Genomic DNA, 24,198 nt, shown 5'->3' on the forward strand with positions numbered 1-24,198 from the left:
AAGATTGGACTTTGAGTTGTCCTTGGATCATTTGGGCAAATTTACAATTAAAGTTCAAAACTTTCCTGCTTCAAAAACTCCCAACCAGAGTGACTTGACCTATCCAAATGTTTCCTTAATCATTCTTGATCATCCCACGAGAACATAGATCTCTTATTCTTTTTTTGTAATTGTAGATTGTTTTGCTTGACATGTAATTGTAACTTTACAAAGACAAATTGATCATGAAAATTGCTTTTGGGCTGTAATAGCCTACCTTTTAAGGATGAGAAATTAGAAGGAAGCTGATTTTGTAAAGCACCCCAATGTACCTACCTAGAAAGTCCTGTTCAACATATGTTGTGTGTATAGGGGAAAAAATAAATAAAGGTGGGATGCTTTTTAAAAGTCTACTAAGAAATTCAGTAATAGGATCATGTTTAGGTGTCATGAGTCTGGTAACATAAATGATTGATTACCAAAACAAAATATCACAGTATCTGTCCCCCAAGAGATGCAGAATTCCATAACTGTAAGCATAAATTACATGGTTTTAGTGCCTTCTGGATAATATATATTTCAAATTTTGGTATAAGACTGATACAGCCAGGTGTGTTGACACATGCTATAATCCCAGGGGCTTGGGAGGCTGAGGCAGGAAGATTGCAAGTTCAAAGCGAACCTCGGCAACTTAGGTCCTAAGCAACTTAGCAAGACCCTGTCTCAAAAAAAAAAAAAAAAAGGAGGGGGCTGAGGATGTGCCTTGGTGGCTAAGCACCCCTGGATTCAAATTCAATCCCTGGCACCAAGATAAGACAAAAAAAAAGAAAGAAAAAAAGACTGAGATACAGGAAATTAAAAAGTTTCTAAAACCCTATCAATATTCAAATGTATTCTCTGGGTTCTATACTCTGAGAACAATTAATGGTCATCTCAAATTCTAGAGTCTTGGAAACTCCCCTAGGATTGTTTTGGTTGGCTTCTGCTTGCTTTGAGAAGACGTTCAAGACATGACAGACAGGCAATGGACTTTATGTAGATTTGACCTGGGATCTGAGAAATGCTTTTGAAAAACCCTGGCAACTCTGGATGTTTCAAAGATCAACGTGCCTTGGAAAGTTTGAGGCTTTGCAGGAACTTCTGGCAGAGGATTATGGGATTCTGGAAATTCCTGATTGTGAGGAGAACTGATGTGAAATGAGTTATTATTTTGAGCTCCAATGAGTTTCTTTCAACTCACTTTCCATTCTGGTTTATCCTTTGTCTGGACTAAGATCTATATACACATATTTCTTGTGTGGGCTTATCTTGATTTCCAAAATTTTCTCCAGCCTTAGTCTTGTTTTGGATCTCCAAGCCTGTTTCACACATGTATTGGATGATAGCCCCAGCCACCCTGCTGTCCCCTCAAATCCAATATGCTCAAATTCCGCTGTGAACTTTACTAAGCATTAAATAGTTTCTGCTTCAGCAGCTTCGGTCTTTACTAAAATGAGAGGTTGGGTCATCTTACCTCCTCCAGTGTATAAGGTAACTCTGGAACAGGAAGATGATTGGGGTTGACATGAGTACTATCAGAATTTCGTTTTTTAAAATACTAAGACAGGTGTTTTGTGCTTTTATTCAAATAGTCTTTTTGCTGCAGGGCTTGAAAGAAAGTACCCTGACACTACTTTACTGAATTATTTGGGAAAATACAAATTTACTTAACAGGTTGAGCCATGTGAAATTACTGAATCTGATACAGACCAGTTATCATTTAAAAAAAAAACAAAACTTTGACTTGTAAATACAACCTAATACACGGATATTCTTATCAGTGAAGAAGTGCCTGCTGGAACACTGGGAGCAACATAGAAGATTAAAGTTCCACAGCAAGAGGAGGGCGGGCTCGAGAGGATGTGGCGGATCCGTGACGGTTAGGGCTCTCGGTCTAGAAAACCCAGGCGCCGGTTGCACTTCCGGGTCTGGTTTTTCCGCGGCCCCGCCCCTTCCGGGTATTTTGTGACGCAGGCGCCCTGGGCTTTTTGAGCGGGAAAAGGAAGCCGGGCAAACTAAGGTGTCGCGGAGACTTTCCGCTTCTCAGCATGGGGCTGTTGGCGCAATGCGAGCAGGTGTTCGGTACCACCGACCTTTACCGGGTGCTGGGCGTACGGCGCGAGGCCTCAGACGGCGAGGTTCGTCGCGGCTACCACAAAGTGTCCCTGCAGGTTCACCCTGACCGGGTGGACGAGGGAAACAAGAAAGACGCTACCCTTCGGTTCCAGGTATGTGTGACTACGCTGGGATTCAGTCTTTTGGGCTTCCAACCACTGCGAACCGCCTAGGGGAGGTGCGTGATCTTGACCTGGCGTTTTCTACCTTTATTTTTCGCGGTGTGGGTAAGGGCACGGGTGAGTTTTGGATGCTCTTTTCTCTCAGATCCTTGGGAGAGTTTATGCGGTTCTAAGTGACAAAGAGCAGAGAACAGTGTATGATGAGCAGGGAACAGTGGACGAGGACTCTACGGTGCTCAACCAAGACCGGGACTGGGAGGCCTACTGGAGGTTACTCTTTAAAAAGGTAGGTGGGCTTTGAAGATTTCTTTGATTATTCCCATCATTTAATAAACAAACGTTCATTAAATGCCATGGGAAGCCTTTAATTTTGTGTTAATTTTGAAGAAACTGAGGAATTTAACACAACACTTAAGTAAACAGGCCTTTCATTTCATGCTGATACAAAGTGATTGTGTGGTGAAGACTGGAGTGTGTGTTCAGGATGTATCTTATGTATTCAGTTGTGTATATGTTTATATGGTTTTCTTCCCATCCTTTTGGAAACTTCACTTAAATTTCTTTTCACTGATTCCTAGTTTAGCAGTTGTGACTGATGGACTAGGGAGAACTCTGAAAAAATTTTAGGCATGGGAAATTTGGTTACTTGCCACAATTTTGACTCAAAACACTGTTGTGTTTGCGAAGAAGCACTTAAATCTTCAGTTTTACTAGTATACCTTTTACTTAAAATAAGATTCTTGATATTACAGCCATCTCCTCTTTATCATCAGATATCTCTAGAGGACATTCAGGCTTTTGAAAAAACCTACAAAGGTTCTGAAGAAGAACTGGCTGATATTAAGCAGGCCTATCTGGACTTCAAGGGTGACATGGATCAGATCATGGAGTCTGTGCTTTGTGTGCAGTACACAGAGGAACCCAGGATAAGGAACATCATTCAGCAAGCTATTGACGCCAAAGAGGTCCCATCCTATAATGCCTTTGTTAAAGAGTCAAAACAAAAAATGAATGCAAGGAAAAGGAGGGTAAGAGTTTAAATGCTATTGATGGTTTGTATCTTAATTTCCTACAAATAGGATTTGAGAGTATTTATAACGATATTTAAAGACTGTGGACAAGGGTTAAGGTTAGGTTGGTCTATAGCTTTCATGTAATTATATGATCATATCAGTTCAAGAAAAACCTCTTTATTTTGGTATGTGGTGCTCAAGATGATTTTATTGCATGAATTGTTTAGTATCAACTTAGGGTGATACTGAAATATCTTTCATATGTGCCAATTCTTATGACTTTGCTGAAGCACTCATCAGATGAAGTGATGTGGAGTCCAGGTGTGTAACATAGACGCAAGTCCTTACTTGGTTGGTGAACAAGGAGAAGGATGCAAGAGATTGTGTCTTGTTAAAAAGTACAGGTTGTGGTGTGGTGTAGCTCAATGGTGGAGCACTTGATCCCTAGAACTACACACACACACCCCAAAAGAAAAAAAAATTGGGTGCTGTGGTATCTGCCTGTTACTCAGGAGACTGAGGCAGGAGGATCACAACTTTGAGACCAGTCTGGGCAATTTATTAAGACCCTGTCTCAAAATTAAAAAAGCCAGGAGTATACCTTAACTTGACATATGTAAGCCCCTGGGTCAATCTTCAGTACCCAATGGGGGAGGGGTACAGAGCAGAGTAGATTGCTTACCTCATAAATTTGTACAGCTAATGTATATCAAATTTTTAAATAAAATTCACAATGCAGAAATGCAGGTTCTTGAGCCTTTTTTGGGGATTGATTCTTAAGTTGGATCACATTTTTTTCAAATGAATAGTTTATTTTTAAGGGTGTTTTTAATGGCCTTTGAGAAACACTTATTAAGAATAAGTATTATGGCCTGAGTATCTTTACACCCATATTAAACTGGGGTAGGGCCAGGGAATGATAGCAGAGGAAGGTGCTTAAGGATAGATGAAGTTTAGGGAGAGAGTGAATTTAGAGTAGCCATGTCTGCCTCTTGTCTTCTGGAAAAGTTACTTTGGATTCATATCAAAGTAATCATTTCTTTAGCTTGGCTTTCATAATTGCAGCACCATGGAGAACAGACAATTAAAGATTTTAGATATTGGTGGGTACTTGAGGTTCCTTTTGTGTGGCTAACTCGGGTGTGTGAAAAGTTCTGCAGCTTCTAGGAACAAGATGACATGCAGGAAGAAAGCTGACCTTTTTATTTTGGTACAAATTTAAAGGGTCTGTTTTGTCTACATAAAAGGCCAGGGCCATTTCTGTTGAACTAGGCAGAGAAGTGGAAAGCATAAGAACATAATTGTTTTGCTTCATTGGCTACATCTGCTTAGAAGTAGGCTCACAGTTTGTCCTTTTCCCAGGTGAAATTGAGCATACCTGTATTCAATAATAGGCCATTAGCTTGAGGAAAATCCCTAGAGTTTGAGGGGAAAATAGCACAGCCCCTCCAGTAGATCAGGGTGAATTAATTTGTTGATTTGCTGGGTCTGAGTCAAACAGAAAATGGTTTTGTTTTTGAGAGACTATCCAGTAAACTTGAGAGAGGAATGCTGAGAGAGAATTTGAATACAAGGAAACTATTTATTGACATAATAATCTAAACATCATCCCTAGTGTTAACAGCATTCTTTGTTACTTGGAAAGTTCACCAGAGGGTGGAACCATTTATTGTGGTGTTCTGGAAAATTGGATAGTCAGCTTTGAAATCAATAAAGATCAAAACTAAATTTGTTAACGTTTCTATGACTGCTCAGGAGAAATCATTTTAAACTAGAATTGTTCACCAGACTGTCCCTAGTCTCATTTAGTAAATTGAGCATCCAGAGGAAAATCCCGAAGTACCTATAGCCTGGTATCCTTTTGAGAACATCTTTGGTTAAGTGACCTTTCCTGGCTCTCCCAGCATGTTTTCCTTTGTACCTGGGATTGAACTCAGGGATGCTTAACCACTTGAGTGACATCCCCTGCTCTCGTTTGTATTTAATTTTGAGACAGGGTCTCACTATGTTGCTGAGGCTGGCTTTGAACTTGTGATCCTCCTGCCTCGGCCTCCAGAGCCTCTGGGATTACAGCCTCTGGGATTATTGCACCTGAAGTATGTTTTCCTTTCTATAACCATGTGGTTTATGATATCAGGGTATTTGCTACTTCTAGCAAGTAGAAATGAGAAAAAACCAAATGGTTTTTTTTGAGTTAGAGAATGTATTGCCTGATACCAGTGTTTGTTGTTATCTAGTGAATAACATTTATGTAATTTTACTCATTTTCTGTTGATAAAATTCTCAAATCATCAAGGATTTCTTTTGAGAAAGAAAGTGTTACTGTAAGCCTTTCCTGGTTGCCCTGAAGTCTCATGAGAGTTTCTGCTTCAGGCTCAAGAAGAAGCTAAAGAAGCAGAAATGAGTAGGAAGGAGTTGGGGCTTGATGAAGGAGTGGATAACTTGAAAGCACTCATTCAGGTAAACTTGGCAGATTTGTTCAGTTCTGACTCCTATCTTTAAAATAATTTTCAGAAGCATATATGTGGTATCATATTTTGTTTTCTGCTTTTAAGACATAACTCTTACCATCATTGTCTAATGGTAGAACATTTCATCACTTTCTAAAAGAAACTCCATGTAGGGACTGCAGTTGTGGCTCAGTGGTAGAGTGCTTGTGTGAGGCACTGGGTATAAAAACCCAACATTTTAAAAAGCTTTTTTTGTAGTTGTAGATGGATAGAATGCCTTTATTTATTTTTTATGTGGTGCTGAGGACCCAAACCCAGTGCCTCACAAATGCTAGGCAAGTGCTCTGCCACTGAGCTACAGCCCCAGCCCTAACATTCTTTAAAAAAAAAAAAAGAAAAGAGACCCTGTGTAGTTCTGCCATTCCTTTTTGCCCCCAATTTCTAGTAACCATGAAATACTTTGGATAGTGTGGCATTTTTGACAGCCTTGTTTTTTTAACTTTTCAAACAGAGTAGACAAAAGGATCGGCAAAAGGAAATGGACAATTTTCTGGCTCAGATGGAAGCAAAATACTGCAAACCTTCCAAAGGAGGAGGGAAAAGATCCGCTCTCAAGAAAGAAAAGAAATAATGGAATTTTTCTCTTCAAAGATCCTTAAGCTTTCATCAGTGCCACTGGAAGCAAGGTGTAGTCAACACTTAAAGGAAAAAGTTAACCTAACTCTTGAGAGAAGTTGTCTTTCCAGCCTAAATTACTTAGATTGACTAAACCAAGCAGAAATTTTGAAGCTGTTTTTAGTGTAACCTAGAAATTACCTGACACTGTGATATCCTCATGTGAAGGAATGTGATAGTGAAGTTGGGAGGGTGGTATACTTCTGATAGCACTTCTATGGCTCTTCATCCATATCTAGAATGTGGGTCTAAGGCTAAGGATATAGGTCAGTGGTATAACACTTGCGTCGCTGGGTTGATCCCCAGCACTGGAGAGGCGGGGGAAGAATGTGGATCTTCATGTAGTACTTTCAGTGTGTGCCTGTCTTTTAGACCTAGTTAGAAAGAACACTTACTTGCTGAGCAGCTGTCTTCCAAATAATTGGCCAGTTTGCTTTTGGTCTTAATGATCTTCAATATTAAGACCCTCTCCTATTTTTTTCCCCTCCCTGAGGCAGGTTTTGTACTCCTTTTCCTGAGGTATAGAAGAAGCAAGTACTCGGATTACTTCAAACATTTTGGGATTTTATATATGATTAAATAAGTAAAAAATTAGGGGCATTTTAAATGATCCCCTATATCATTTAAATGTGATATAGATAAAATATGGTGTTTTGGATAAAGAAGAGCCAAAAAAATAATCCTAGTTAGCATGACAATAGAAATCCTGGTTTCTCTAGCATAAAGAGATATATGTTATAGTCCTGTCTGATTGCTGCTTGGTGTCCTTATCTCCCTCTTCTGTTCAAAATAAGATCTAAAGTTGTCAGATTCTATATATTAAAGTAAAAGAAAATTGCACTGGTTTGAAGACACAAACACACAAGAATGAGGGAATTGGGCTAAATAACCTTCTGACTCTTAACTTTGAAAGGCAAGCCATATATGGATCCAGTGATTTGTTACAGGGCAGTCAGTGGACTGATTTGTGAAAACAGTACAAATTTTCACTTATATTTCTATGAGTTGGTGGTATGTATTCATTAGAATAGATGGATTTTTAAAAAGGACTGTTCAATTTAAAATCTGATTTGTAGACTCATTCAATGTACCATATGCATAAAACAAACCTATTGCTATTGAACATTATGTATAATAATTTATCTAAAAGTAAGCACATGACAGTTTTCAGTTTGTGATTACAAGCAAGTTAAAAAATACTCTTTTAATTGTATTAAAATGTAATTCAGTGCAAGTTGTTTGAAGCGTCTGTCCTCATGTGATAAAGTATTATGTTGACATAATTAGTCACCTCAATTATGATTTTGAATTTATCCACTCTGAAAATTAACAATAAGATCTAACATTGGTAATGATAATTAAGGTAAGTTCAATGAAATTTAAATACATTTAAGCCATAGTTAAAACCACTACTGTATTTATGAGTACCCTCAGGAAAACATCCATGGTAAAATCTGAAGTATGCCAAGGTTCTTTTCTTCTGCTGTTAGGATATGTTTATATTGGGTCAATTTCTTAGTCCAAGTTTCTTAGATTCTTAAGGAATTTGTGCTTTGGTGGCTCAAAAATAGTTTCTATAAATTATTTAAAAAATAATGCTAACTTTTCTAGAGCTTCAGGAGAAAAGCTTGCAAGATAAATTAAATATTTGGGAAAAAATAGAACCAGTAAAATACTTTAAGAAGAAAATTAGCATAAGCTGACATCACACAAGCAAGGTTGAGCTGTTCTAAAAAAATATGTGATATAATTGGTTATACGGGGCTGGGGATGTGGCTCAAGTGGTAGCGCGCTCGCCTGGCATGCGTGCGGCCTGGGTTCGATCCTCAGCACCACATACCAACAAAGATGTTGTGTCCGCCAAGAACTAAAAAATAATAAATATTAAAAAAAAAAAATTAGTTATACGGGTTACTTTTTACCAATGCTGAGGCCTTTAATTACTCAGCCCTTCCATTTCATTCTCATTAGAAATCTAATGAGAAAGCTTTAGGAATGATGTTTATTTTATGAGTAGCTCAGATTTTTTTGTAGCACTATCTCCTAAAAATGACAAAACTGAGTACAACTCTCAAGAAATTAATACAAGCTGAAATATTCTGAAGCCAGTGATATTGTTAATATCAAATCATTTGCTACTTATTGTTGTATATATAATCTCATAGAATCCTATAAATGTACTAATCATCCTTAACAGACAACATGAGCAGTGATTTGGGGGCAATTATTCATTTTTACATTTGGGGTACAGTCTTTACTGTTGAGTGGATAGGTTAACTTACACTGAAAGACAATAATTGGAGATAGAAACATTACCCGTGTAGTCAGTCTTTTGGTGGGTAGTCTATTGTTTTTCTCAGTCAGTTTTACCAAAATAACTCTTCATGAAGATGGATTCTAGTTGATCTTGTATACACGCTCTCCATCATTTGATGGTCGAACACTGATTCTTGAAGTCTTCCCACGTGTTTGCTGCAGCCTGATAGGTTCTTCTCATTTGCCTTATGGTCCCTGCCTGGTCTTAGAGATTGGTCCACCTCTGCTTTGAGATTTTTGGAGAGGCATGCAAATGAGAACCTGTCAGACAGATGACATCACAGAGTAATAGTAAATAGTCTAGATTTGGTAATGAAAATCTATATCCTAGGGCTTTTTGTTCCACTTATCAGATTTTAAATTTGGAGACTGGAACTAAGTAGTAAAGCATGTATTTACCAATAAATCCAAATTTAAATATTTTACTCCATTAAAAAAAAAACGTGCATTTTTAAGAAATAGTTGTGCTTAGGAACCCACTGATTAAAAAGATGTTTCACTCACCGTTTTTAAATATTAGTTACATCTGTGGCTGAATATAATAATTGTAGCTCAGGGGTAGCATTGCTTCTTTTGTAGAAGGAGTCCAATGAAAGCATTTAAAGACTACCAAGCAATGGTATTAGTAGGAACTGGGCTAAGAGAAATCACTTGAACTACAAAAATGGCTTGATTAGTTTTTATTGTTACTTGCCGATTTATCATTAACAGGAAACATTTCAACTTGGATCAGTACTTCTAAATTTCAACTATGACAATGAGAATGACCCTGATTATAGTGAAGACTCCGATGAGAAATTAAAGACATCCTGAAATTTTCTCCCATGACTCCTTTGTTAATTTAATTTAGAGTATAATTTTGAGATAAGAGTTAATGAGATAAAATCGGACTCATCATATTCTGACATTTTAGAATTTCTTAATTTGGTCTAATATGTAAACTTTATAAAGCAATTTAATCCATAGGAATATGGATTTTTGCCTACATAATAAAACTCATGCTGTGTTCTTAAATAATGTTTTGAATGATATGAAAATGACTCATTTTAGGTTTAAAAAGATTACATAAAGTAGTTTACTAGAGTAGTGAAAGGTTAATTTACATAATATGAAAAAAACAGAAATCTGGAACTTTTTGGCTTTGATCAATTGAACTATTTTTATTATACCTCATCTTCCAAATGAATTTTAAGGAAATTTACAAAGATGTAGAAAAACTAAATACAAAAAAATCTGTAGAAAGGGAAGATAAGTGTAATATCACACTGTAGTAAAAATAAAAGCTGCAGCCCCACCATACCTGCAGATCCCCTACTGGGTCGGGTTTGATGAGGATACTCAAGTGCATGTGAACGATGATACTGTGTTTCTGGCTAAAAGAAAAGGAGAGAGAGATCTTACTATACAGCTTCTCCCAAAGGATAATACTGCAGCAGGTTTACAAGGGAAAATCTTGAAATAGACACCAATGCAAAAGGTGGCATGTGCCAACCTGTATTGAATTCCTATTAGGCAATCCCAAGCCATTTATTGACATGTAAAAACCACAACAAAAAAACACTGCACATTCTGTGCCTTTTATTAGTATGACTCTATAAATCCCATGATTTAATATTTTAATTGGCTTCAAGGGAGTTTAATCTGACTTATCTATTGCATGCTGACTTTTAAAACAATCTACTTTTTCAGCAATACTGAAATACCCATGAAGTTACCACACTGAACTGAACTTTACATCTTCTTTTTAGCTTTAGGAAACAACATTTCAGACATCTCAAGGAATTTAAATTTACATCTCAAGATGTAATTATACCATTCTGCTGGGGCTTCTGGAATGAAAAAAACATCCCTCAATTCCCTATCAAGAGAGCTGAATTGGGAGATTTAGGGAATCCCCCTCTCCCATGAAGCCCTATATTCTACAATAAGGTTCTGTAAGGTCAGATCAGATAGTGTCTTTCAATTAAATAAGCTACTGGTTCATCTCTTATGAGGGCAAATGGGGAGAGAAATGGCTTAGAGAATTTTTTACTTTATTACTATTATAAAAAGAGACCTGAAGTGTTTTCATTCTATTTTATTCCTGAGGAAAAGTTAAATTTTGATAGGAAAGAATATAGCTCTAGAACATAAGCTTTAAAAATATACTGGATTAAGTTATGAGAAGACCAAGATATTCTCAGACTTTCTGGGGTCTACATTAAACCCTAAGAATAAGAAATGCTCACAGTTCTTTTCTGCCCTTGTTTTCAGCGAGTTTTCTCTTAAAGCAAGCTTCTTGAGGTCTACTAAGTTGAATAGTGTCTTCCTCAAGTTAATGTCTGCCTGGAACTTGTGAATGTGAACATATTTGGAAATAGGATCTTTGCAGATTTTATGAAATTAAGGTAGAGTAATACTAGATTAGGATGGGCCCTAAATTCAGGGACAGGGACAGATACTGTTTTTTTTTTGTTTTGTTTTTTGTTTTTTTAGTTTTCAGTGGACCTTTATTTATATGTGGTGCTGAGAGTCGAACCCAGTAACTCACACATGCCAGGCAAGCACTCTACCACTGAGCCACAACCCCAGCCCCTAAATGACAAGTAGCTTTAAGAGAGAAATTGGACAGACTCACAGGGAAGAGAAGGCCACATAATGATTGAGGCAAAAATCAGAGCAATGAAACTGCAATCCAAGGAATACCAAGGATTGCCAGAAGCTAGAAAGATGTAAGGAAGGATTCTTCTCTAGAGCTTCCAAAGGGAGCAGGGCTCTGCCAACCCCCTAAATACCCTCTCTTATTATTCTCATCACTCTATAACAGATGGGAGATTGTGCAGTGCCTCAGGCTAATTATGGTTCAAGGGTCATGAGCTGGGTTAAGTGGGTTGCAAATCATCATCCTGAAAGCCTCTCTTGAAGCTGCTGATGGTTGTAGAATCATGTCGGGAGGCCTGGTTATAGGGCACCCCCACAATGTGTGAGATGTGGGTCACTTCCCTAGGCTATCCAAGCTCTTTTGCCACAAAGCAGATGAGGTGGGATTGCACTTTCAACCTGTAAATGGGCAAGATCAGTGCACATTGTCCAAACTAACAATCAGTTTTCTGTTATTGCTTAAAAGAGGTGGTAAATATATAGTAAATGGTAAAGCAATGTCAGCATTTAAAATATCAACGGGAAGAAGTCCTGACACATCTGCCTCATTCTGATACCACTTGTGGTGTAATTCCACAAAAGCAGGGTAGACAGGCAAGTTAGGCTGATCTGGTATATACTGGAGTTTTGTGCTTGTGCTCAGAAATATCTAGGTTCTTGGTAAGTCGGACAAGCTAATTTTTTTTTCCCTCAGTTCTCTTCCTCATCAGCAAACAGGAAGCATGTCACTCTACCATAAATGACTGAGTTGTATTGGGCCTGGAGAAGAAGTTAGATAAAAGGAGCCTATCTTGAGGCTGCTGATAGTTAGGCTCATCCACCACTGCACTTCGGGCTCGACTGGAATCACCATGGGGTTTCTGCAGAGGAAATAAAAATTACAGAAACTCTTAAATAAAACTCTAGTGGGGGCTTCAGATGTCCCACAGCAACCCAGGCAGATGTAGTAACTTTGGGCCAAGCAGTTTCAATTCCACTGTTATAAATTAGAATTCAGCTTGTACATTAGATAGAATATGATATAAATTAAGACCACAGCACAAATCCTGCAGAATTACTGTTCCTGAGGTTTTATCAGTACAGAGAGGCAATGTGAAAGAGACATACCATTTGCCTTTGTGGCCCCACAGGGCTCAGGTGTTCCACTTCACTTGTGCCAATAGGTGGCAGCAGATTATTTCGACTCAGGGGTATTGGTGAGGGAGAGGAGAGCGAGTCAACAACTGCCAAAGGGCTGAAGATCCAACCAGTGAAGACCAAGATGCGAAAGCACAAAGTTGTTAATGAGACAACCAAATTGATGAGAAATAAAAAAGCCTAGAACTTTAAGTTCTGCCCATGTTTTTACACAAATGTAAATCAAAGATTTGAAAATTTTGTTTTTGGGGGGGTTTTTGTTTTTTGGTATTAGGGATTGACCCAGGGGCACCACTGAACCACACCCCCATCCCCAAATTTGTAGGTTTTAGACAGGATCTCTCTAAGTTACTCAGGCTGGCTTTAAACTCGTGATCCTCCTGCTTCAATCCCCCTAGTTGCTGAGATTACAGGGGAAAGAGTCCCCCAATCTCCCATTCTCTAAATTTTTAGCTAACTCTACAGAAAGATCCAGTGTCTATTTCATCAAAATTTAACTCTAAATGATTAGTTTCTAGGGACAGATTTTGGTCTTTTCATTCTCTATGTAAAATTGATTAGTTTTACCATGGATTCCAGAAATTCTGCTTTTGAAACCTACACTTGTGATCCTCTGAGGATTTCTTCCACAGGTCTTGGTGTTCCGGTGCATGAGTGGCTTGTGCTGATTGGATGAAGGGTACGTGGTGGGGGATTACGTCTCCTGGCAGACTGCACTTTATATGACAGACATGATGTACTAAGCTCCAAGGCTCGGTTTGGCCAATTTCGGGTTGAAAAGATGGTACTGGACCCAGGCCTCATAAGTAGCTTGTCATCAAGATCTCTAATGGCCAAATCAGAAACCCACAATGAATAAAGATCACCATGTATGGGAAGACTAGTCTCAGGGTTTTTTGTTTTGTTTTTTAATTAAGCCTTAGTGTAAAACATTCAGGGGCGAAAAAGAGCAAAACAGAAACCTTTCAGTTAACAGTTTCCAAAAGGTAATCTAGAATGAAGAAGGCATGAGAGTTTTAAAAAAGGATGACATTATTTCAATTATAAACATAATTTTGATGCTGGGCGGGTACTGGGGATTGAATTCTGGGGCACTTGACCACTGAGCCACATCCACAGCCTTATTTTGTATTTTATTTAGAGAGAGGGTCTCAGTTGCTTAGCACCTTGCTTTTGCCAAGACTGGCTTTGAACTCGTGATCCTCCTTCCTGCCTTAGCCTCCCAAGCTGCTGGGATTATAGGTGTGCACCACTTCTCCCAGCTCATTCATAAACATAATTTACTAGAATGGAAACTTGGGAAAGCAGGTACATTATTCAGCTGCCATCACAGTGCTTTCCAAAAATATGCTCTCTCCTATATTTGGGGACTTTTCCCCTTTTTCAGCTGTGAGAATGTCAGCAGAAAGGCAAATATTACTGCTTGGGAACAGTTGTGGCATCAATGTGGCACTCACTGCAGAGATTAAAGTGCTGAACTATTTGGAACCTATAGGGGTAGAGATTTGGAGTCCTTGGGAAGCTGGGAGCAGGCAAAGGTTCTAGGCTTTGTGCTGCAAAGGGTAGGGGACAATTGTGAACCCTCATTTTCAAAAAATTGAGAAATACAGCTCTTAAGATCTCTGACAGGGCCTGGAGTTGTGGCTCAGCGGTAGAGCGCTCACCTGGCACGTGCAAGGCCCTGGGTTCGATCCTCAGCACCACATAAAAATAAAGTGAAAGTATTGTGTCTAACTACAACTAAAAAATATTTTTTAAAAAGGTCTCTGATAAATGAAATATCATGCTTAAACAGTTTAGTAGCTTAAATGCTGCCCTACTGATTTGGGGGTATTCTCCCTTTTTGTTTTAAAGCAGATGAGAGGAAGTTTGATTATTGTAAGACATTCAAGAGTGCAGTGAAATGGAAGGCAAATGTAAGAATAAAGGAGCCAAATTCTGCCACTTGTCCCTGTGGCTTTTAGCAAGTTTCTCAAACTTTCAGGTCACATTTTTTTTGTCCTTTATTGCAAAATATGCCTCAGAATTTAGAAGATTTTGAAAGGAGAATGACCATGGAGGAATAGGTCTAAACCTTGAAGATTTCAAAAGATCTTTCTAGTTGTCCTGTCTTTAACCATTCTTCTTCTTTAAAAAAATACATACTCTCATGCCTTTTTGGGGGGAGCAAGGGGCATACTAGGAATTAAACTCGGGGGCACTTGGCCACGGAGCCACATCCCCAACCTTATTTTATATTTTATTTACAGACAGGATCTGAGTTCCTTAGCACCTCGCTGTTTCTGAGGCTGGCTTTGAACTTGAAATCCTCCTACCTCAGGCTCCCCAGCCACTGGGATTATAGGCATGCACCACTGGCCCTCACTGCTTTTTTGTTACAAAATGTTTAGACTGTTAATTTTTATTTTCTGTGGATTTATTGTTCATAATTCTGGGTTCAATTATCATCTTTAGATAGGTGACTTTCTTAGATTCATGTCCAAATCTAACCTCTTCACATTTCCCAAGATATGGCCCATCATTGTAAACTTCACAGCCTAAATGAAATTCATCCTTTCAGGTAAAACTTCTAAGCTTGAAATCTCACAACTGATATTGATTCCTCTATTTCTATAGAATTTCATTTTGTAAGTATTTCCTAGAATAGTTCATTCCTTTCTTGGTCTGCACTCAAGCAGGAGGACAGGATCTTACAGTTTATGCTGGCACCCTACTATAGACTCCATTCATTTCTTCCTGCTGCAATCCAATCTGTTTTCCACTGCTATAAAATCTGTCTTCAAATTCCTGATTTAAATACCATGATTTAAATATATGTGCTCCCTAGCTGAAACTAACAACTGGCAGGAATGTAAAATGCTGCAACTACTTTGGGAAATAGCATGACAATTAACATACATCTATCATCACCCTTCCACTTATAGGTATTGACCCAAGAGAAATATGACCGTAAGTCCATTAAAAAAGACCTATGCAAGAATACTTATAATGCCTTTATGTATAATAGCCCCAATCTGGAAACAAATGAAGTGGTAACAGGAGTGTACTCGTGACACATTTTTACAATGGAATACTATTTGGAAATAGAGGTCATGTGCAACATGGATGAATCTCAAAAACAAGGTATTTGAAAACATCCATAATTGGTTCATTAGTTTCATAGCCTTGCCCACTGATCATACCATGGCCTATTTTAAATCTAGAAGATTGTCAGTAATCTTTGATCAGAAGTGTTAAAATTCTGACTCCTCTCCCTATCCTATAGCAAAACTGGTCTTTTATCTCTCCTAAATATCTTGCATTTTCCCATCTCCAAAAGTTTCCCACACTATTCTTTCTGCCTAGAATGGCCTTGTTCCTTTTCTCAGCTTATCCAAACCGCCACTTAAACTTACCCACCAAAATGCCTTCTCCTTTTGGCCTGTCATAGCATGCATTCTGGGTAGCACTCAATCACAAAATGCCCTATATGGTCAGGTCTCTCTACCCATGTGTGTCTTCACTTTTTACTTATCAGCTCCCTGCAAGTGGAGACCTTTTGCTTTGGATGTGTTCCTCCCCAGGTGTCGCTGTGATTGGTACTCAAAAAGGCATGTTGATTGACTGACTTTGCTTTCCCTTTATTTCTCAGTGATCTACTTAAATTCTATAAAAATGTTATACTTCTTACAGGAGCTTGTCAATTAGGTAGAGATTTCTTGGCTGTAGAGGCATCCCATGAATCAAGAGACCATTTGCATTTGGCTGATGACCACTTGCTTGACAGAGACTCATCTACATGTCAAAAGAAGACATTACTCTTCATCAGTTGGTGAAGGTATCTGCTTGATTTCATAACTTTGCCAAACATAAATATTTCCAATTAGGTCATTTATACATTTTCCCTGTGACTTTTACATTGTGGTCAGTAGCCCTGAGGCCCAAAGTGTACTCCCAAGAGGACAAGGCCCTTTTCTTTCTTGTGCATTCCTAAGTGACAGCAGGTTAAGGATGCCCAATCAACCTAGACGAAAGCTGACCACATGGTTGATTCTAGATTGTATACCTTATGGATGTCTCTTCAAAAAAAAAAAGAATTACTTATCAATTCTAATTTGCTACTAATTTTTTAAACTGAAGCTGATCAATGCAAAGAGTCACTGGGTTTTTATGATAAACACAATTGTACTGAAAAATATGACTCATAAATAATACAATTAAACAATTCTGGGTAAATTTCTCTAAAGAGAACAGTCCAAGGCTCCCTGACACATCCCTTGTGGGGCTTACCAGATTTGAGGTGACAGACAGTACCTTGGACTGTGGCACTGGAGGTAACACCAAAGTATGTGGTTCACTCAGCACATAGGGACTTTCTGAATCTGGTCTGGTGACTGCAACATTACTCTCATCATCTGAACAAAGAAATAGACTTCGGTTATCCATAGATATCTTCTGACCCATAGCAACAGTATGAAAAAAATCTTCCCTGATAATTCCTAATCTCAAGCAAGGCTTCACTCATCTCCGTAGACCAATTTCATACCACCTGTATAGTTTAAAAAAAAAAAAAAACCTTCAAACCAAGAGTTCAGTTTTAAGTGGTTGTTCATGGTGGCGATGCTTGTGGCACACTGCAAAAGGGTTGTTTTTGGCTTCCTTCATAATATGTTTTGATACGGAAAGTTTTAAATTTCTTTTTCCTTTTTCTTTCTTTTTTTTTTTTTTGTGGTACTAGGGATTGAACTTAGGGACACCCTACTACTGAGCTGCATCCCAGAACCCTTTTTATTTTTTTTATTTTGAGATAGGGCCTCAATAAGTTGCTGAGGCTGCCTCAGCTTCCCTTCATTTCCTATGGTGCTGGCGATTAAGCCCAGAGCCTTTCACATGCTAGGCAATGTTCCACAACTGTGCTACATGCCCAGACCAGATAGTTGGATACTTGACAAGTATTGCACTAAACCTGTAAGATGTATATGGGGAGTACTATCATCTAATAATGTTACCTCTTCCAGTCCATGAATTCAAGATGTATTTCCAAGTCTTTAGGTCTCCTCTAATTTTTTTTCTATAGTGTTTTATAGTTTTCAGTATAAAACTCTTGCATTTCCTTGGTTAAGTTTATTTATAAATATCTTATTCTTTTTGATGCTATTGCACATGAATTATTTTCTTAAATTCTTATTAGAAATGTTGGCCTTGCTAGTTTTGGGGAAAAAAGGCTGGCCTTGCTAGTTTTGGGGGTGAAAAAAAAAAGCTGCCATGAATACCATAGCTACAGACCTGTATGCTCTGAGAACACACAAAAGAAGTGGATATTTTCCTAGTTGAGCCTATACATGAGAACCCAGCTCTGGTCAATAGATTGATCACAGCCTTATGAACCCTATGCAAAGGACTAGCTGAGCTGTTCTAGATTCTGACTGACAAATGTGAGATAAATATATATTGTTAAAAGCTATTAAGTTTGCAATAATTTACTGAGCAGCACAGAAGAGCCCATATAAATAATTCCCAAGTTAAATATATATATTTAACCATGTAACTCAGACATTTCTAGTACTAGGAATTTACCTAAGAGAAATGGAAATATATGCCACTGAATTATTCTACAGAACTGTTCATAACAGCTTCACATAGAATAGCTCAAAGTAGAACACAATCCAAATGTCCATTGGTAGATGAATGGATAAACAAACTAGTACAACTAAATACTACTCAACAATAAAAGGAATAAATTGTATACACAATGAAATGAAGGAATCTCAAAATCATTATGCTGAGTGAAATGCAGGACAAAAATAGTACATCCTATCAGACTCTATTCATAGGAACTCCACAAAATACAAACTAATCTATGGCGATAGAAAGCAGACCACTCTTTGGCTGGCTGCTTTCTCTCAACATAATGATTTCTTGGGGATGGTGTGGGGCACACAACCTCAGGAGGAGAGATTATAGAGCACATGAACTTCTAGGGTTGATGGATATATTCACTATAATTGACTGTGGTGATGGTTTCATGTGTTTATAGATAGAACTTATCAAATTGTATGTTTTATTTTTTTTCTAGTTGTTAATGGACCTATATTTTATTTATTTATTTATACATGGTGCTGAGAATTGAACCCAGTGCCTCACACATGTAGGCAAGTGCTCTACCACTGAGTTACAACCCCAGCCCTCAAATTGTATGTATTAAATACATGCGGTTGGTTATATGGCAGTTACTTTTTAGTCAAGCAGTGTTGAGAGCCACAGCCAAAGGGGCCCCAGCAAACTTCCAGCTGCCAGCTGGTAATTGGCTCACAGCGGCCCCAGCAACATCTAGCTGATTGGCTCCTCTGCGGTGATGTTCATTGGGCTGTTTCCCTGCCCTTTCAGACCACGGAGCTGCTCATTGGGGGACTTCTTTGGCTCTGCCCACGTGACCCAGCCAATCGGCCTCAAGAGCAGGAGGATATTGGGAGGTGGTGAGGCTTGTGTTGGTGCAGCGACTTGTGGTAGTGTTGGGGTATTTTTGCTGATGATGTCATCGGTGGTACAATTTTTCCAAAAGGAGCCGTCAGTTGGCTTGGTGTATCTTCCTCCCTTCTGCTTGTCATGATCGTTCAGCTAAAATTTGGGGGCCAACAAAGGTGAGGCAACCCCCCCCACCCCCGTACCTCTCCACAGGTGTGGCTGTATACTGGACCAGTAGTCAATGACGGGTAAGATCCAATTACAATGGTACCAACCTAAGACAGGAGGCTGAAGCCCTGAGGTCAGCTCATCCGATGACGGGTAAGGACCATATGTAGTATTGAACAACCTAAGGCAGGCACGGTCCCTAAGCCACATGCTTGTTGTTTAAACAGAGAGGGGGAGATGTTGAGAGCCACAGCCAAAGGGGCCCCAGCAAACTTCCAGCTGCCAGCTGATGATTGGCTCATAGCGGCCCCAGCAACATCTAGATGATTGGCTCCTCTGCGGTGCTGTTCATTGGGCTGTTTCCCTGCCCTTTCAGACCACGGAGCTGCTCATTGGGGGACTTCTTTGGTTCCGCCCACACGACCCAGCCAATCGGCCTCAAGAGCAGGAGGATATTGGGAGGTGGTGAGGCTTGTGTTGGGGGGAGAGGCTTGTGGGAAGCCGGTGGTGGCAGTTGGGCTCTGAGGGTTTTTTCCTGAGGAGCTGTTTTGTTTGGCGTGTGTAGTTCTAAAAATAAAGTTAGTTTCTTTTGACAAGTGGCTCCTGAATTGTGCCCAGCCAGACTGCGGCAATGCAGTCTGAAAAAGTATGTGTTACTTCCATGTAGTTTTTCCTCACCAATCATTATATTCAAGGAGAAACAAGCTGTCTGAGCGTTATAGACTAATCCTTACTGTTCATCTACCCATTCTCAAATATTTTCAAAATATTGGCTAGTTTCTATGGGATATACAAACATGAATCAGACCCACTATGATATTGTTTATATAATAATAAAAATATATTTGGTATCTTCCCTGAGATCTGGCACATAACTCCTAAAACCCTTGGCATCTCCAAAGCAATATCCTGGATCCTGGATAGTCTAAGGATGGTGTTGCTGACTGCCTGGGGGAAATAACCAAGTGATTAGAAGCCTTCAAACTTTCAGTCTTGCCTCATCCTTCTGACCTCTGGAGGGCAGAGGAACTGAAGGTTGAGATGATCATCAGTTGCCACTGAATTACTCAATCCTGTCTATGTAATGAAGCACCCATAAAAACCCAAAAGGACTGGTTCAGAGAACTTCCAGATTGCTGAACATGTGGAGAAGCCTAGAGGGTGGAGTGTCCAGAGAAGCCATGGGACCTCTGCACCCCTTCTCCCATACTTTGCCCTGTGTATCTCTTCATCTGGCTATTCATCTGTATCCTTGTAATATTCTTTATAATAAACTAGTAAACATAAATAACTCGTTCCCTGAGTTCTGTGAACCATCCCAGCAAATTAATCAAACCTGTGGGGGATCAGGGCATGTGTCACAGGAATCCTGATTTATATTTGATTGGTCAGAAGCCCAGGTCACAACCTAAGGCTTGCAACTGTGATCTGAAGTGGGGCAGTCTTGTGGAACTGAGCCTCTTATCCTGTGGGATCTGATGTTAGCTCCATGTTGATAGTATCAATATTGGTTTGAATCATAGGATCCCCCCAGGTGGTATCTGCTAGAGAATCTGGTGGGTATTTGTGGAAAACCCTTTATATATTAGGTGTCATAACTGTTGCAGTGTTGAAAGTAGGAAAAGACACTGGTTTTCCTCTCATACATCCCCTTTTCACAATAAAGCATAAATCTAATGGACTGGTTAGGCTTCAGAAATCATAAACAATTATTTTTGACAATGTTTTCACCAAGACTCACAAAGATTCTTACCAGAAGCAAATCCCTCCCAGTGACTTCGTGTCAATTGTGCCAAACAGCTCACAATTTTGCTCCACACGTTGTCAAACACATAAGCAAGAATGTCCTCTTTTATGCAGTAAAATGGAGCAATGGGAGGGTACCCTAATTTCTGTTTCTTTGTAGCTGCTTCTGATTTATTTTCATGAAATCCCTCTTCCCTGGAATGGAAGCAAGATGAAAAAATTTGATGATTACTCTTCACTGAGTGTCCACCATTGTCCTTTACGCTTCTTAGGAATGTGACTGGTGATACCATCCTACCCTCCTCCTTGCCCAGTGTATGTAGCACACAGAATTAAAGCAGCCTTGTGAACTAACGGAGTTCTCAACAGGGAAGACTACATTTCCTTTTTTTTTTTTTTTTGTAAAACCTCCAACCTTCCCCATTACTCTGCTAAAAAGGAGGGGAGCTAAATGCATAGAAGCTTCTCTAAGGCTCTTCTGGAGACTCTTGTACTTGTGACCCAGAAATTCCCAATTAGTCATGTCTCCCAAATTAGACATGTTTGTCTATCACACAGAGATAAATTATAAATGAAGGCAAAGCAAATTCTAGAACTGGCTTGGGATTGGGAGAACTATCTCCAGGCCTTTACAATGGAGGTTATCCTGAGGCAGCAGAACTCTCAAAAATTAAATAGGAAACTATAGAAAGAGGCAGAATGATCACAAGTTTGAGGCCAGCCAAGGCAATGTAGCAAGACCTTATGTCAAAATAGAAAGAGTTGGGACCTTCAACAGATGAAAATGGATAAAGAAAATGTGGTATACATATATACAATGGAATATTACTCAGCCATAAAGAAGAATGAAATTATGACATTTGACAGTAAGTGGATAGAACTAGACACTATCATGCTAAGCGAAATAAGTCAATCAAAAAAAATAAAGGCCAAATGTTCTCTTATATGTGGATGCTAACAGGGCAGGAGGGAAAAACAGAAGTTCATTGGATTAGACCAAGGGGAATGAAGGGAAGGGAGAATAAGTGGGAATAGGAAAGACAATAGAATGCATTGGACATAAATTTTCTATGTTCATATATGAATTCACGACCAGTGTAACTCCACATCATGTACAACCACAAGAATGGGAAGTTATATTTCCTGTATATCTAATATGTCAAAATACATTCTATTCTCATGTATAACTAAAAAGAACAAAGAATTTTTTTAAAAGAGTTGGGAATGTAGCTCAGTGGTAGAGCACTTGTCTAGTGTTATGGTTTAAATCTGGAATGTCCCCCAAAGTCTCAGGTGTTTAAGGAATGGTCCCCCATGCAGCAAAATTTAGAGGTATGGCTTTTGGGAAGTGATTAGATCATGAAGGTTCAGCTCTCATCAATGGATTAATCCACTGATAGCTGAAGGGACTAGTGGTGGGCGTGGTTGGGTGAATTAGGTTGCTGGGGATGTGCTCTTGGGGGACTGTGTCTCATTGCTGGTCTTTTCTTCTCTGTTTCCTGGCTGCCATGAGCTGAACAGCGTTCCTCTGCTGTCCTTCTGCTATGATGTTCTGCTTTGCCTCAAGCCCAAAGCAATGGAACTCGCCAATCATGAGCTAAGATCTCTGAAACCATGAGCCAAAATAAATCTTTCCTCCTTTAAGCTCACTAACACAAAAAGCATGTGTAAAGCTCTGGTTTCAATCATCAGTAATGCAACATAATAAAATAAATTAAAAAATAAGGTCTCTGATCGCAGGAAAAGGTAATGATGTGTGAAGGAAGAAAATACCAAGGAAGCCTAGTATGTGGAAGCAATAGCTAAGAACATGAAGTCTGGATACTTGAGCTAACTAACAAACCACATACACATAGAGCTAATTATAGGTAATATTGTTATTCTCAGTTTAGAACAAATAGATACTAATACACAAACTAGAAGGGGAGTAAAGAAGCTTAAACAAGGGCTGGGGTTGTAGCTCAGAGATAGAGCGCTTGCCTCGCATGCGTGAGCCCCTGGTTTGGTCCCCAGCACCACATAAAAATAAACAAATAAAAATGGAGACATTGTGTCCATCTACAACTAAAAAAAAAATATTTAAAAAAAATAGCTTAAACAAAACTCACATATCTGTATGGTCGAAAGCTAGGTATTCCTCAATTATTCCTTCTGAGAAGATTGTACAGTCTTCTTCTCTTTCCACAGCACACAAACCAGGGGATCTGGCAATGGAAGATACTTTTTGAGCATAAGAAGGTGAAAAATGTAACTTCTTTCCTCTTATGCCAAATCTGGGAATAGGGGAAAAAACAAATATTAGTTATGTACAATATAAACATTTCTCACAATAAGTCACATGTCTTTTAGTTCAACCCCTTGCTCTGGGGAACCCCTTCCTGGACTATTCTTAATCTTAAATTTATTAATTCATAGAACAGGAAGATTATATAATGTCCACAGACCTATTCTGCTTAGGAGCACTGCATACTATCTAATATGGCTTGCTATCTTCTCAGATTCAAATAGCTATAGCTATAAACTAAGTTTTTAACAAAACTTCCAGAGGTACCTTAAAACATGCCTATTTCAATAATCTCATCACTGCTCAAAAATGCATGCTCATTAAAGGCAAGGATCTTAATAATATTTAAATTTCCATTCATATCCAAACACTCAGTAAATAGGTGATGACTCATTTATTTAAGCATGTGAGCAATATAATTTTTGAAAATGGTTCAGTTTAACCAAATAGTAAATACACCCAATTTATACTCTGTGTTACTCTCTATTCTTTTTTGTGTCCTAAGTATTTCTTTTTAAATGGGAAAAAGAAGAAACCTATAACATTTTTCAACAAGGCTATCTTTTGGAAGAAATTTTGGAATCATGTATTAGAAACCTTAAAATAACATACTCTTTGATTCAATGGTTTCATTTGTAGGGATATCATTTAAGGACATGAATTATAAGATTTAACTATAAGAACTATAATCACAGAGGGGTTGGGGGTGTGACATAGCGGCAGAGTGCATGCTTAGCATGCTGAAGGCCCTGGGTTCATTCCCAAGTTTAAAAAAATTATCACTGACTTGTTTATAATTGCCCCAAATCAAAACTAGCCCCAATTGTTTCAAAATAGAGGATTTAAAATGGGTTGCTTAACAATGTTTTTTTCGTGAATGGATTACTATGAAGCTTTTTTAAATACTTTTTTTTAATATTTATTTTTTAGGTGTAGATGGACACAACACAATGCCTTTATTTTTTATGTGGTGCTGAGGATAGAACCCAGGTCCCGCCCTTGCTAGGCAAGCACTCCACCACTGAGCCACAATCCCAGCCCCCTATGAAGTTTTTAATGTTGAAGAAAAT

The 24,198-nt window shown here is 38.7% G+C and overlaps 2 protein-coding genes across 3 annotated transcripts in view; one reads left to right on the forward strand and one right to left on the reverse strand.

Annotated features, from left to right (window-relative positions):
- The first annotated feature begins 31 nt into the window (after positions 1-31).
- Positions 32-7,627, forward strand: Dnajc9 (DnaJ heat shock protein family (Hsp40) member C9). 2 transcript variants are annotated; one of them, XM_040273409.2, is made up of 5 exons: positions 32-2,246; positions 2,401-2,541; positions 3,029-3,283; positions 5,642-5,728; positions 6,230-7,627. In XM_040273409.2, exons 1-5 carry the CDS (start codon positions 2,067-2,069, stop codon positions 6,347-6,349), a joined length of 783 nt encoding a protein of 260 aa, XP_040129343.1. In that variant the 5' UTR covers positions 32-2,066; the 3' UTR covers positions 6,350-7,627. The 2 variants fall into 2 exon arrangements, with proteins under 2 accessions (XP_040129343.1, XP_040129344.1); XM_040273410.2 differs by having other exon boundaries at positions 2,172-2,311.
- The window catches only part of Fam149b1 (family with sequence similarity 149 member B1), a 54,079-nt gene continuing 34,337 nt past the window's right edge, over positions 4,457-24,198 (reverse strand). The window contains 10 exon segments of the mRNA XM_005343025.5: positions 4,457-8,949; positions 8,951-8,970; positions 10,010-10,082; positions 12,084-12,209; positions 12,457-12,583; positions 13,088-13,312; positions 16,157-16,260; positions 16,756-16,880; positions 20,852-21,039; positions 22,953-23,117. Of these exon segments, the coding sequence (XP_005343082.3) occupies positions 8,896-8,949; positions 8,951-8,970; positions 10,010-10,082; positions 12,084-12,209; positions 12,457-12,583; positions 13,088-13,312; positions 16,157-16,260; positions 16,756-16,880; positions 20,852-21,039; positions 22,953-23,117 (1,207 nt within the window). The 3' untranslated portion in view covers positions 4,457-8,895.

This window comes from Ictidomys tridecemlineatus, chromosome 1, assembly GCF_052094955.1.
Source record: "Ictidomys tridecemlineatus isolate mIctTri1 chromosome 1, mIctTri1.hap1, whole genome shotgun sequence".
NCBI lineage: Eukaryota > Metazoa > Chordata > Mammalia > Rodentia > Sciuridae > Ictidomys > Ictidomys tridecemlineatus.